General features: G+C 45.2%; 1 protein-coding gene across 1 annotated transcript in view; it reads left to right on the top strand.

Moving 5' to 3' along the window:
* siah1 (siah E3 ubiquitin protein ligase 1) overlaps window positions 1–14,890 on the top strand; it is a 31,350-nt gene extending 16,460 nt beyond the window's left edge. The window contains exon 2 of the mRNA XM_038806661.1: window positions 11,105–14,890. Coding sequence (XP_038662589.1) covers window positions 11,107–11,955 — 849 coding nt within the window. The 5' untranslated portion in view covers window positions 11,105–11,106 and the 3' untranslated portion in view covers window positions 11,956–14,890. The remainder of the gene's footprint in view (window positions 1–11,104) is intronic.
* The last annotated feature ends 1,100 nt before the right edge of the window (window positions 14,891–15,990 follow it).

The raw sequence follows: 15,990 nt of genomic DNA, 5'->3' as shown, positions 1-15,990 counted from the left end.
GGAGAAACGTGGCATAAGCGTCAGGTCAACCGTGGGTATTTAATAAACTGCTTCTGTCATTAAAGGTCCTCCGGGCTGTTCCTAGGGGACAATAGCCCGGGCAATCTTCAACAACAACTGTCATTAAAGCACAATAAACCCATTTGTCATCAACCGGTATGGATTTTGTTTTCTCAGAATACAGTACCACAAAAATAAACACAGCAAATGCACCTTTTTGGTTCTGAGCCCCTTCAGCCCTCAAGATAAATTAGATAGATTATAATCTCTCTTTGACCTTTGTCAGTGAGAGAGAGAGAGAGAAAGGTGAATATTCATCATGAAAACAAACATTTTTTTCTTCAACTTGATTCTCAGTAATAACAATTGTTCTGAAGTAGAATTGCTCTATGGACCACTAAAATATCACCGTGGACCTCCAATTCTGTATTTTTTTTTGTGTGGACCCCCAGTAATGTTACATGGACCCCCAGGGTCCATGTTGACGAGAACCACTGGTCTAGATTATGGTTTTGGGAAGGTGGGACCTGTGAGGGAGGTAGAGGATCATTGCACATGTTTATAGTTTGTATATGGTTTACTGTTATAAAATCACAAATGCCTTAAATATTTTACAAAAAATAACTTTGTAACTTGGTTTACATGATATTCCTCTGGTTTGGGAGAATGAGGAATTTTAAATGTGGAATAAATGAAAGCCAGCTAATCGGGCCAAGTGCAAGTGCGGAGGTTGTTCGGATGGTGAGACATATTTACACCTGTGATTTTAGTGGCCTCTATTTCTTGAGGAGACCAATTGTACATTGGCATCCGAGAAGGAGATTTAATTTCATGTAATTTCTCCATATGGGAAGGAACAACTGGACTAGATATTCTGATTTTGAGAAATTGACAATTGCAGCATTGCCAAGTCTAGAAACAGACTTTTAACTCCTGCTTTTTTAATTCCGTTCACAAACTAAAAACAGTGCAGAAGTGTGAATTTAGTTCTAGTAAAATAGGTAGCAGAATGTCTTATTAGAGGTGTACAAGGTGAGAGGCATAGTGTGGGGATAGCCAGAGACTTTTCCCCAAGGCGGAAATGGTTGTCACAAGGAGATTGGAAGAAGGTACAGGGAGATAGACTTTACAGTGCAGAAGGAGGCCATTCGGCCCATCGAGTCTGCACCGGCTCTTGGAAAGAGCATCCTACCCAAGGTCACCACCTCCACCCTATCCCCGTAACCCCACCCAACACTAAGGGCAATTTTGGACACTAAGGGCAATTTAGCATGGCCAATCCACCTAACCTGCACATCTTTGGACTGTGGGAGGAAATCGGAGTACCCGGAGGAAACCCACGCACACACGGGGAGGATGTGCAGACTCCGCACAGACAGTGACCCAAGCCAGAATCGAACCTGGGACCCTGGAGCTATGAAGCGATTGTGCTATCCACAATGCTACCGTTCTGCCCAGAGATAGGTTCTTCAGTGTGGTGGGTGTGTGGAATGCACTGCAAGTGGAGGTGGTGGAGTCGGTCATTAGGGACAGTTAAATGACTCTTGGACAGACACATGGACAGCAGTAAATTGAAAGGGTGTAGGTTAGGTTTATCTTGGATTAGGATAAATGGTTGGCACAACATGGACCAAAGGGCCTGTACTGTGCTGTACAGGCCCTATGTTCGAATGTGTTTAATTTCCTTAAATGCATGCTGGTGGGCCACATTTGTCTTTTCAAAAGGCATTTGTAAAAATGCCGCAAGAGAGTTGGTGCTCCTGGTAAGAGCTAGTGTTTTAAAGGGATACATTGACATGGTGGACGACTGGCTAATTAACAGTATTTGGGTAATGGCAAACTTGTTAACTGGCCACAGGCATCAATGCCATGGCTCCAACTAGTCTCAAGGGCCTGATTTGTGCCAGGTTTGCAGACTTTAGAAAAGTAATTGTGATACATTTGCAAAGGCATATAAATGGGCAAACATTGGCAGATGTAAAATGTGGAGGTTTCCACTTTGTGAAGAATAGAAAAGCAGAATATATAAATGAAATCTTTAGAATTTTTATTCCTTCGTGGTATGTGATCATCAATGGCAGGACCAATATTTGTCCACCCCATTTGCCATCTAAAGGTGATGGATTTGGGAGACAGGCAGATATTTCTGTGGCCATAGGCTTGTCTCCCTGGTGCAAGGGTATTGGAGCAGTTGCAGGGAGGGTGAACAATCGGATGTTATGGTCCATATTAGTACCAACAATATGGGTAGGAAGAGGGATGAGGTCCTGAAAGCAAATTTGGGAAAGAAATTAAAGAGCAGTCATCTGAGCATTGCTTGCATGTGGCAGTCTAATAGGAATAGGAGGATTGAACATGTGCCTGGAGAATTGTTGAAGGGAGGACATGAGATTTTGAGGTGTTGGCACCTGACCTGATGGACAGATTGCATCTTAGCAGGACCAGGACTAAACACCAATTTACTAATGTTGTTGGGACGGGTTTAAACTAGATTTCCCAGAGAGAGAGAGCTCTGATTTTAGAGGGAAGCAAAACTGATGAACTGAAGTGGAAAGGTAATTTAAAATTAGATCAAAGGCAAGCATCCAATAGCATAATTGCAGAAGACCAAAGTGCTTTAGTGATGTGTGTGTGGGTATTTCAAAAATATAAGGTAGCAGATTTGAAAGGACAACTTTGCAGTACATGGGAAATGCCATTCCAGATGTGGTTTGAGGGTGAATGGAACTGGATATTAAAGATTGGCAAAAAACTTAGGGTAGTGCAGCTAATATCACTACATTAGTTTAAAGAGGATATTTGATTGAAGGTGAATTTGGTTTTGGTTGAGCTCAAACTGCAAGGGAAGAAAACGAAGGCCACTAAACTGGAGCTGCTTGTAATTTGGGAAATATCGTAATGGGTGACTTACATTTGTGTAGACTGGGTGGAGGATTAATTTCTGCAATGTAGAGGATATGGATTTCTGGAGCAATCATTGGTCTCTTTATGGATTTTTAGTCCTCAGTACATAACAATACATAACCTTACTGTAAAGGAGCCTTGAGGAGTTTTGCAGCATGAAAGGTTCTTTAGCCTTTCATCCATGCTAACCAACAAGCACCTAGCTATTGTCCGTAGCCATGTATGCAGTGGCATTTCATTTGCTCATCTAAATACAAAAGTTGAGGATTCCCACTTTCAGGCAGTGAGCTCCACATTCTAAAGTTTCCCCTCCCACTCCTCTAAACCTCCTGCCTATTACCTTGAATTTATGCTATTGACCCCTTTAAGGGGATAAGTATCTTCCTATCGATCAAGTGTCCAAAATTAGGGACAATCTGGTTTCTTCTCCTCCCTCCCCTCCCCTGCCTTCTCTGCTCCATCGAAAACAACCCCAGCCTATTCAGTCTTGATAGCTGAAACAACCCAAGCAGACAACAATCTTGTGAATCACAGCCGTGTCCTCCACTGCAATCACCACTGCCTAACAAGCGTTTTATACAGCTTTAGCATGACCTCCCTGCTCTGATGTTCAATGCCTTGGTTAATAAAGGCAAGAATCCCATAGGCCTTCTTAACCGCCTTCCCTACCTATCCTAAGATCTGTGAACCTGCACACCAAGATCACTTTGATCTTCTGTACTTCCCAGGTGTCCAACCATTCTTTGTGTAGTCTTTTGTTCGTCCTCTCAAAATTCATTAGCTCATGGTTAAATTCTATGTGTCACTCTTCTGCACATCAAACTAGGCTACCTATAATCATCGTGCAATCTAAGGCCTTGCTCCTCACAAATTACCGCACCACCAATTTTTGTCATCTGCGAACTTATCCTACCGTCAACATTTCACATCAGATCATTAATGTATACTGCAAACAGGGACCCAGTGCCAATCTCTGTGGAACACCACTGGGCACAGGCTTCCAGTTATAAAAGCAAACCAGCCATCACCCTCTGTCTCCTACCACTAAATAGTTTTGGACCCAGTTTGCCAAATTGCCCTGGGTCCCATGGGCACCTTCATCAACCTCCCACATGGTACCTTGACAAAAGTCCCCCATGTAGACTACATTAACTGCACTACCATCACCTACACACCCCTTCCCTCAAATTCTTTGTAAGCCATGACCTCCCTTATGACAAAACCGTGCTGATTATCTGCCTCTTCAGGTGGAGCCTCTTCGAATGGACATTAATTTTGTCCCTCAGGATTTTGTCAATAGTTACTGGCCTGTAATTTCCTGGTTCGTCTCTACTTAATAATGCCACCACATTAGCAGTCCTCTACTGTGGCCAGAGATATTAAAACTTTTGTCAGCTGCTGCAATCTGGGATACATCTCCTCATCTGGCCCTGGGGATTAATCCACTTTTAAGGCTGTCAAAACTGTTCAAGTGAATCACAATGCGCCTCCCTGATCTATACCTACATCATCCTTCTCTAGTGAACTCGGATATCACCCGTTTTTTTGGCTTTCCCACCATCCTTCCGTCTTCTTCTCTCCCTCCACCTGGGTTGTGCAGTACTTTGGTGGTTCCTCCTCAATCTTGTTTTTGCTGGGCACGGCATGTCTCCAACCTCGCATCCATGTAATGTGAAGTGTGGTCGGAGATAACGAGCGTGTAGTATTCTGCTCCTGTGATCCCTGGAAGCAGTGATTTTTTTTTTCCCCCACTGCAAAGAAGTCGATACGGGTGTGCACTTGTGAAAAGTATGAGAATTCCTTTTGTCCTGGGTGAAGGAACCTCCATGGGTCCACTGCCCCCAACTGCTCCATAAATGCTCCTAGTTCCCTAGCCATGCCAGTCTTTCTCTCTGTTCTGAGGTTTGATCTGTCAGCCGCATTGAAGTTGCGCGCCCCCCCCCCCCCCCCGCCCCCAAACAACAATCAGTCGGTGTCAACATCGGGGATTTCCGCCATGGATGTCTTCATGAATTCTGTCATATCCCAGTTGGGAGTATACACATTTACCAGTACCACCGGTGCCCCTTCCAGGGCACCGCTGACCATGTACTGTTCCCCCTGGGTCCGTAACTCTTGGTTTCTGTAACCCCAGGCCTCTTAATTAGTATTGCTACTTGCCTAGCCCTCGTCCCGTAACACGAATAGTACGTCTGTCCCGCCCAGCCTTCCTTACCAACAGTCGGTCTTTCTCCCTTGGGTGCGTCTCTTGTAAGTAAATTGTCGGCTTTTAGGCTTAAGTGGGCGAAGATTTTGGATCTTTTCATTGGGCCGCTGGGTCCCCTTGCAGTTCAGGTAGCAATCCGGGGGGAGGGAGGGAGGAGAAGAGAAGAGGAGTTCTGCCCGCCACCCCCCCCCCCCCCCCCCCCTTTCCCAGTCCTGCGGGATCACCCATATTTACCTGGTAGATATGCCCCTGCCAACTAGTGTTTCCCTTTGTTAGGGGGCCGTCCAAAATGACCCCGGTTGCCGCTCTCCCCATGAGGTCGGGGCCCCAGCGCTCTGCGGTTTCCTTTTGTCCAGGGGGACCCAACATGGCCGGTAACTGTCTACGCTACTTGGATGTGTCCCTGCACTCCAGGGTCTCCCTTCGCCCCGAGGCCCTCCCGAGTGGCTACTTGCAACGCCATCCTGGTTCCCCACCCTGCTCCATGCCTGCTGAGGCCTGTAGGGGTTCTGCTTCTCTTCCTCAACCTTCCTGTTGCTTTTTCTGTCCTGCGTTTGCACCCCCACCCCATAGCCAGGCGCTCCCTCTTCCCTGAGAGGTGCACCATAGCCCCCATGCTTTCTGCTCTTTCGAGTTAGCCCTCCTTGCTAGTACGGTGACTTCTCTCCCAGTGCTTGTCTAGCTTGGCCTACTTTACCCTCCTCCTTCCACCCCTTATCTCGCCCTTCTGCCTGCTTTTCTCATACTCGCTCGCCTGACCCTGCTCCCCCTCATCACATTGAGGGAAGAGACTAATGTATAAAGAAAGTGTATAAAGTACATGGTATTGTCTCTATTTGTGATCTGTCCTCCGCTCTGTTTTGATTCTTTTTTTCGCCGCTGCAAGTTTCATTGTTGCTGCGATTGCTCTTCCTCCAGTTGGCTTATTTTAACAAACTCATCAGCCTCCACCGGGGTGCTACAGTTCCTTGCCATTGAATGTCACCCATAAGTCTGGCTGGGAATAGCATCCCATATCGTACCCCACTTTTTTTTAGAGAGCGCTAATTTCTCTCTATTGAACTCGGCCCTCTTTTTGCCAGGTCAGCCACAATGTCCTGGTACACAATGTCCTGTGCCCTTCCCACGAGCATGATTTTGTCTGACGAGCCCACCTTAAGATTTTTTTCATGGTCCTGGAACCGGGCAGCTTTGCGATAATCGGCCTGGGCTGCTCACCGACTTTTGAGCCTAGGCCGAAGAAACCTGTGTGCCCTGTCCATTTCTGGGGAGTTTGGAAAGTCCTCCCTCTGCACTAGCTTACCCAGCATTTGGCGATGTAGCCCATTGGGCCTCTACCCTCTAGCCCCTCTGGAGGCCCTCTATTCTGACGTCCTGCCGCCTGGACCTGTTTTCTTCGTCCTCCACATTCCCTCGGGCTCCCCTGGGCCGTCACCAACCTTCTCGCTTTGGTTTCCAGAGCTACGATCCTATCGCTCTGCTCCAGGATTGTTTTTTCCTGTGCTTCCAAAGGTGCACTGCATTGTGTTTGTCACCTCCGACATCACCTCCTTCATCATCGTGTGGAGCTCCATCCTGATCACCTCCTTTTATGGTGTTTAGCTCCCTTTTCAGCACACTTCTTCATTCGTCCCACTGGGAGGGGTGGTCAGAGTATCCTGCTCCCGCTCCGCTGTTCGGTTCGCTGTCTTTTCCCCTCCTGGTGCACCTGAATTTCAGCGCCTCCTCGTGTGGCCGTCTGTCTGCACACCTGCTGTTCCTGCCCCTTTCCTTTGCTGCTCTTAATATCTTGCCGTCCCCTCAGTTTGTTATCGCTAGGGCTGTTCCTTTCTTGCTTATTTCGTCTTTGGGTGGATTTTGGTGGGCTTTTTAAACCAAATTCCTGATAAATTGCCTTAGTTGGGTTTGTTTGGGAGGAGAGCCACCTGATGTGCATCCGCTCAGCACATCATCACCACCAGAAGTCGCATTCCTGAAAAGTGGATCAGGCACCACTCCACCCTTGTAGGACTTTCTGCGTATTGGCATGAAAACTCCTGGATTCATTTTAAGAATTCTTCCCCCCTCTAAGCCTTTCACACTGACTGTTCCAGCGGCCCCACTCCAGCAATCTGGTTGCCTCCCTTTTTTTTGTTACTAAATTCCACTGATTATGGCTTCATTTGAGGAATCTATTAAGATATCATTCTGAGCTCTGCCATAATGCCCTCCCTAATCAATAATGCAATTCCTCCCCTTTTTTTTAATGCCAGACCCGAGACCTATACCCTGGGATGCTTACCTGCCAGTCCTGCCCTCCTTCAAGTGTGATTGCAATAATGTCATAACTCCATGTGCTGATCAATGCATAGTCTTGCCTGTCAGGCTCTGCATTGAAATAAGTAGTTTAGCCTACCAATCCTTCCATGTGTCTTGTACCCCTCTGTGCTCTGCCCACTCATCTTACCTAGTTAATCCTCTATTTGCCCTTCTAGAATACTTGTCCCCATCCTGGTTCTCCAGGTCCCATCTGCCCCAGAAGCAATCCCAATGATCCAAATATCTAAAGCCCTCCCTCCTGCTCCAGCTGTTCTTCCTGCACCATCGTATGAACTCTGGCTGATCACACTCCTTTCAGAATGTCCTGTAGCTGCACCATGACATCCTTGACCCTGACACTATAGGTAGGCAGCATACCATTCTGGAGGCAAGCCACAAGCGTCTGTACGTTCTCCTTTCTATTGAATCCTCTACCACCTATAGCTAGGTTTGTTCTTTTTCTTCCTCCTGCTGTCCAGTAGAGCCAACTGTCGCTGCTGCTTTCTCCAGAGTCACTCTCGCTTTTCACCCTTTTCTTTCTCTCTCTTTTCCCCCCCCCCCCCCTCCCAGCAGTATCCAAAATGGTATATTTGTTTTGCTGGGTAATAGCCACAGAGATTCATGCACTGCCTGCCTAGCCCTCTTGCTCTGTCTGGCGGGTCACCCATTCTCTCCCTGCCTGTCCACATGGAAAAAGAATAAACCACAACTTGGAGCTGTCATGTCTTTCCCCTCAAGTTAAATTAATCCCTGGTATCAAACAGTATTAACTAGGATCCTTCTGGGGGAGATATTAAGGGTGGACAGGAGCTATGCAGAGGCCCCTGAGGAGGGGCTACTTAGGGAGCAACGGAACCTCCAAACGGAATTCGACTTACTGACTACGGGGAAAGCAGAGGCGCAGTGGAGAAAAGCGCAAGGGGTGGCATATGAGTATGGGGAAAAGGCAAGTCGGATGCTGGCACATCAGCTTCGTAAGAGGGAGGCGGCGAGGGAGATTGGTGGAGTCAGGGATAAAGGGGGGAACACGGTGCGGAGTGCGGTGAAAATAAATGAAGTATTTAGGGACTTCTATGGGGATCTGTATAGGTCTGAGCTCCTGGTGGGGGAGGAGAGGATGCGACGATTCCTAGATCAGCTGAGGTTCCTGAGGGTGGAGGAGGAGCAGGTGGTTGGGCTGGGGGCCGATTGGGCTGGAGGAGCTGGTTAAGGGGTTGGGGAGCATGCAGGCGGGAAGGCCCTGGGGCCAGATGGGTTCCTGGTTGAATTTTACAGGCAGTACGTGGACCTGCTGGGCCCGTTGCTAGTGAGAACTTTTAATGAGGAGAGGGAGGAGGGGTCCTTGCCCCCGACGATGTCCACGGTGCTGACCTTTGATTTTGAAGTGGGGCAAGGACCCATTGCAATGTGGGTCGTATGGACTGATCTCGCTCCTCTGTGTTGATGCTAAGTTGCTGGTGAAGGTTTTGGCCAATAGAATTGAGGACTCTGTCCCGGCGGTAATTCATGAGGACCAGACGGGATTTGTGAAGGATAGGCAGCTGAATACTAATGTGCGGACGCTCCTCAATGTGATTATGATGCCCTCGGTGGAAGCGGAGGTAGTGGCTGCTATGGACGTGGAGAAGGTCTTTGATCGGGTGGAGTGGGAGTATCTTTGGGAAGTGCTGCGGAGGTTTGGGGAAGGGTTCACAAGTTGGTCAGGCTACTATACAAAGCCCCTGTGGCGAGTGTGGCTACGAACTGGCGGAAGTCGGAGTACTTTCGGTTGTACCGGGGGATGAGGCAGGGGTGTCCCTTATCCCCCTTGTTGTTTACACTGGCAATTGAGCCGTTGGCCATGGCACTGAGGGAGTCTAGGAACTGGAGGGGATTGGTTTGGGGGGTAGAGGAACACCGGGTGTTGTTGTATGCCGATGACCTGTTATATGTTGTGGACCCAGTGGAGGGGGTGGCAGAGGTCATGCGGATCCTTAGGGAGTTTGGGGTATAAACTCAACGTGGGGAAGAGTGAGCTCTTTGTGGTGCATCCAGGGGGAAGAGTGAGCACTTTGTGGTGCATCCAGGGGACCAGGAAAGGGGGATAGATGAGCTTCTGCTGAAAAGGGCGGAAAGGAGCTTTTGGTACCTGGGGATCCAGGTAGCTAGGAGTTGGGGGGCCCTGCATAAGTTTAATTTGACGCGGCTAGTGGAGCAGAATTTTAAAAGATGGGATATGTTGCTACTTTCACTAGCGGGTAGGGTGCAGTCGATTAAAATGACGGTCCTTCCGAGGTTTCTCTTTGTGTTCCAGTGCCATCCCATTTTGATTCCTAAGGCCTTTTCCCAATGGGTAAGCAGGAGCATCATGGGATTTGTGTGGGCAAATAAGACCCTGAGGGTGTTTTTGGAGTGTAGCAGGGACAGGGGAGGGGGGTCTGGCGTGCCAAACCTATGTGGCTATTCCTGACCTCCGCAACTTCTGATAGACTAACTTGTCATAACCCAAGGCAGTCTATATAAGACGATAAGGTCAGGAAGGAACAAGTCTCCTCCAACCGTTTAATGTTCCATCAAAGGACAAGATAATGGTATGAGTGATGAGACAGAGTCCTGGAAGGTCAGGAATGTGAGGTGTGTTTTATGATATTGCTTATGTTTATACTTCTGATCGAATTCCTGACTAAGCTGTAGTCATGTAATCCTGATTCTGATAACGTATAAATACTGAGCTGATTCTCTGTGAAAGCGCGAACTTAGGAAGGAATCGGCAGTAATACTAACTGCTCTCTGACCTCTAGTTTCAGCCATTACTGCATGCAATCTGTTTGTAAATAAAGTGGTGTTATTTTTCCATAACAAGCGTTGTTGAATCTTTCTACCACAGTCCAGAAGCGGGACAAATATTGACTTCTACAGGTGGTGGATGCAGAGACCCTTGCAACATTAAATATTCACTTTCGATCCCAAGTTTATGGGCTAAGTGCTGGAAAATGGGATTAGAATAGTTAGCTGGTTCAAAACATTGGGCAGAAAGGGCCTTTTCTGTGCTGTGACTATGATTGCTATTGCTTTAGAGCTTTTGATAATGCAGATAACTATGCAGCATAATAACATTAATGTACAACTGAACAGTTACCAAAACGGGGACAAAATGCTGTAAATGAAAATTGCTTATTGTCACAAGTAGGCTTCAAATGAAGTTACTGTGAAAAGCCCCTAGTCACCACATTCCTGCGCCTGTTTGGGGAGGGTGGTACGGGAAATATTCAATAGGTCAGCATTTGTGGAGAGAAAAGAGTTGGTAGCCAATTTCATGTTGACTCAAAGGTGTAGCATGGCCTAGAGGATTTCCAGCCTCTGCAATATTGTTTTTAGCATATTGTTTTTAGCTATAGAGACTTTGCTGATGTCAAGGCTGTCATCCTCATCGACCTTGTTCAGCCATGTGTAGGCACTTGACAAATTTGGGGGCAAAGCAAGTCTATTAAAGCCATCTGCTCATGACTGGATTTAATAGCTGTTTTTCAGAGCACAGTCCTACTTTGTCTACAGGGAAAAAATGGATGCATGCTAAAAGGGGCGATGGATCGGCTCCATAATGTTGGTAAATGCCTGGGTGAAGGATGGTATGGAAGTTTTAAAGGAAACATTTTATTTTGTGGACTCAAATGCTGCTGTTCTAACTTTTTTTTTTGTTTTCTCTTTTTTTTTCAGAAATGAGTCGTCAGACTGCCACAACACTCCCCACAGGTACATCAAAGTGCACTCCTGCCCAGAGAGTCCCAGCATTGGCAGGAACTACAGCCTCCAACAGTGATTTAGCAAGTCTATTTGAGTGTCCAGTGTGCTTTGACTATGTGCTACCACCAATCCTTCAGTGCCAGAGTGGCCATCTTGTCTGCAGCAACTGCCGTCCTAAACTTACATGCTGTCCCACTTGCCGGGGCCCTTTGGGTTCCATTCGCAACTTGGCTATGGAAAAAGTGGCCAACTCTGTACTGTTCCCTTGTAAATATGCCTCTTCAGGTTGTGAGATAACACTGCCACATACAGAGAAAGCAGACCATGAGGAACTCTGTGAGTTCAGGCCATACTCATGTCCTTGCCCTGGTGCCTCTTGTAAATGGCAGGGTTCTCTGGATGCTGTAATGCCACACCTGATGCATCAACACAAGTCCATCACAACCTTACAGGGTGAGGATATAGTTTTTCTGGCCACAGACATTAATCTTCCAGGTGCAGTTGATTGGGTTATGATGCAGTCATGTTTTGGCTTCCATTTCATGTTGGTCTTAGAAAAACAGGAAAAGTATGATGGCCACCAACAATTTTTTGCCATAGTACAACTAATTGGAACACGCAAACAAGCTGAAAACTTTGCCTATCGACTTGAACTCAATGGCCACAGACGGCGACTGACTTGGGAAGCAACTCCTCGATCAATTCATGAGGGTATTGCCACAGCAATTATGAATAGTGACTGTCTGGTATTTGACACTAGCATTGCACAGCTTTTTGCAGAAAATGGAAACCTGGGAATCAATGTAACAATCTCAATGTGTTGAAACTGACATTTCACAAATTCTCTTGTCAGAGGCCAGTATTGGGGCATTAAATGGTGTACAAGAGCTCTGAATATCGGAGGCATTGCACAACATTTGCTGCCAGGCATTTTTATCAGACTGGCTGGTTGGAATGTTCAGTCTGGGTCACGATGGTAAGATGCAGAACTGGCTCATAGTAAAAGTTAACACTAATTATAAATGCAGTAAACCACTGAACAGAAGACCCTCTTTTGTAGAAGGTAATGCTATGAATCTAAGAAAATGGGCATAAAACAGAAATGCAAGAAGTGCTACAACTTTGTAGTTCCTTTTGATTGTACTGTCAGATAATAGGTGTTAAACATTTGTTCTGATTGTGTCTTTACTGATGAGCCATGTTGGGCAGTTTAAGTTGCTGCTTTACTCATTTGTCACTACATAGAACTGCTGCTGTTTGTGTAAATTTTTCTGTGTATGGCTATTTTCATGAATTTGCTTGTTTTTCATCAAATTCCCTTTTTTTTTATACACCAACCCCTCAAAGCCATTTAGTTCATTTAATATTCAGTTTACAAGTTTTTCTTCTAGATGTCTCTTAAACTCCTCCAAGTTGACGATAAAACAATTTGACGAATAATTTCTAAATCCTGGAACACTTGAGTTGCTGTATGTAAAATACATAATGGATAATTGAACCAAAATAATGCACTTTCCTTAGCTATTCAGCATTAAGTCCAGAAGCATTTATTTCACTTCAATTCATGAGCCTAATACATAAGACACTTGAGCCTGTTTTTCTTTCTTTCTCTCTTCTTTCCCCCCCCCCCCCCTCCCCCCCATTCCATTGCACATCTTCCTACACCACCATTGTTTCCTCAATGGCACTGCCTTGTGTACCTCAGTCCTTTGGGGAATAACATCCAAATGTAAAATAAATGGAACAGGAGATTTGGAGATCTCATTTCTGTGGAGAGGATACATTGGAGCTACTTCAGTGTTAACTTCAGAATCTCTTCCCCCTTTTTTTTAATGACCTCTGCTCACTTGGAGACAAAACCTGCTTTAAAGTATTTTATTGGTAGTTGGATGTGATTAGCTAGCTGATTAGAATTGCCAAGCCAGTCTATTCTACCTACCTTGTAGAATGTTGCTTAAATGCAATAAGTTGCACAGTATTTTTTTAATTTTGTACAGGATAAATCAATACTTCCATATTGGTCCTTTGATTTAATTTTGTGATCATGTTTTAATGACTTGCAACTACTTACCTGAAGTTTCAAAGACTTGTCATTTCACTGTACATAAAGGTTCAGTTGTGGTCAGAGTTGTGCAGATTTTCAAGTGTCTGCAGACTATATTAACATTTTAACCAACTGTAAATCTTTCAAGTAACTTCCAGTAACTAGATCTAACCAGCCTATACTTGATGTATGTATGAGACCCAAGCCTTTTTAAGTAGAAACTTTGAATTTCTTCCCATAAGTTGTAGCCATGTTTTAATACTGTTACAACAAAGTACAATTTTCTGCCTGTCCCCTGTGCAGCCCTCTCCCACCCCTCACTTCAGTTGTATCTAATGAATTAGTTAACACCAAGTAGTCTCCTCCTAATCTTTGTGCTTTTAAGATGGATTAGTGGTAGCCCAGGAGCCAATATTGCCTAAAATTAAACTTGATTCAAACAAGTGTCTTTCCTCTAACTAGCAGCTTTGCAGCAAAATATAAAGTAATATAGGATGATCCAAGAGTGAGTTTCTATTCATGTAACTCTTTTCTGTGACACTGGTAGTTTTTTAAGTCCAAACCAGTTGGGTACAATCCTATAAATGTACTAGAAGGCAGGGGTTTAATTATTTTCAAATTGTTTCATTTTAAGGAAAGCAACTTTGACTCTCCAATTGCCATTACTTAGACAGTGTTACAATGACAACATGATGCATATTAACAGTATTTAATGTTTAAAAGTTAACTAATATTAAAAGTTGAGCTCTGCAGTTAAGTAATTTGCATTGTATAGTGACTAATGTGCTAGGAGTAACTGGATTACTTTTAATAGTATGCACATGGTTAAGTTTTGAAACTACAGAAGTATAGCTTTTGAATTTTTTCTTTATCCTTGCCTCACCTGACCAAACTTAAATCAACATGTGTAAAATGTCCTCCTATAATGTAGTCCGCAAAATGTCAACTTGCTTTTCCACACTTGTGTATGAGCAAACTGTTTAGGTATCTGAACTGACATCTACTCTTCTAATGAACTCACTTTTTTTTTGAATCATTGTGCAATAAGGATTTGATCAGGAACCTTTCCAAAAATGCAGTGCCATGCCAGTAGTATAAATACAGCTACCAGCTTGACACACAGCCATTTGAGTGGTAATGAAAGCTTATGACTAACTTTGCTTAACATTACAAATTTGTGTAATAAAACCAGCGTTTTTGTTCATTATGCTGCATAGTTCAAGCTTGGGAGCAATTCTACTACTTTCAATTAGTTTTTCGATTTTCACTTGTGGAAGGAACCTACCCACAAAGAATCCTTGCTAATGAGGTAAGAGTACTGGTAACTGTCATACAAAATCCCATGTCTGTTCAGGTGTTTGTTGTCTTAAGTATGTGGAATTTCATCACTTGTACAGTGCATTACCTCAGAGCTGGTCACATACTCCTTTTTAAACTTGATTTGGAAGTAACCTGTTTTATCCAAGGCGATTTGTTTTCTCTTCCACTGTTTGCCTGTCTTTTCTTCCACCCCCCCCCCCCCCCCCCCCCCCAAATCTTAATCCTTTAAGCTAGCTTTGTGGTAAACCCATTTTCATGCTTAAAACCATGCTGTTGTACAGTAAATGCTGTGTATGGGTTACAGTTGAAACTTTTAATACTGTTTTGCCTGAAACTTGATTTGTGTGTTTATGCTTTTATTTTAAACTCCAATAAAAGTTGATATCACTACTGTTTTTCTGCTTTGTATGTTGAGTTTTTACATTGCTGCATTAACAAAATACATCTCTCTTGCTGCTGCCTCTCTCTCCTGCTGCCGCCTCCCCCTTAAAAAAAAAAGCTTAGTAAGGTTAAGGGGGGGGGGTTGTTGGGTTACGGGTATAGGGTGGGTTTGAGTAGGGTGATCATTGCTCGGCACAACATCGAGGGCCGAAGGGCCTGTTCTGTGCTGTACTGTTCTATGTTCTACATGAGGATTGCATGCAACAGAATAACCTCACAACTGGCTTAATGCATCATTAAACTATACATTGCCCCACTAGAAACTTGGAATGAAACTGCATAGACCCAGCACCACTTGGATTCCAGACCATTGCACCCATGTAAGAGCAGTTACCCATCCTAGCAAAATGTACACAGAAATCGCATCTACAGGGAGTTGCATACATATTGACAATGCAACAGAGCCTCCCCAAAAAAACAGGCACTGGGCAGAACTACACTTGGGGAGGCCCTGACAAGTTGGAACACATTGCTACAGGTCCTCCCCTCAAGGTGGAAAATGGGAGCAAAAATAAAATCTACCAGAGCTATCCCACCAGCAAGGAGAACTACCAACAAGTATTCCCCCCCCCCCCCCCCCCCCCCCCCAAAAAAAACATCCTCCAAGGGACATCTCGAGTGCCATGGGGCAGCATGATAACAGTCCCAGCTCCCAGGCTGACCTAGTCCAGAATTAACTGACAAACTATACCCCAGGACTTCCAGCACATCTTCAAAACCTACACCACAAGAGGATAATTATTCCAGCCCTTGAAGAAGGGGGGGGGGGGGCGGCGAGTGAGGAAGGCAACTGGCACAGGTGAGAGAACAATGGAAGAGAAAGGAAATTGTATTTGATAAAACATCCACCCAAAAAGAACTATTGCCCTGGAAAGGACGAGTGATTCCCTCAACCGCAGCAACCCAGAAATCCTCCTCCCTTTCTTCTCTCTTCACCTTCTCTCCTCCCCACCCCTGCAAAAACCCCCACCAGGACAAGAAAAAAACCAGAATGAAGAATGTCCAAAGAGGGACACTTGGAAACGACAACCCTCTCAGAAAGAATATCCAGGCA

The sequence above is a fragment of the Scyliorhinus canicula genome, chromosome 9 (assembly GCF_902713615.1).
Source record: "Scyliorhinus canicula chromosome 9, sScyCan1.1, whole genome shotgun sequence".
Lineage (NCBI taxonomy): Eukaryota > Metazoa > Chordata > Chondrichthyes > Carcharhiniformes > Scyliorhinidae > Scyliorhinus > Scyliorhinus canicula.
This window is presented reverse-complemented; position numbering and strand designations above follow the sequence as displayed.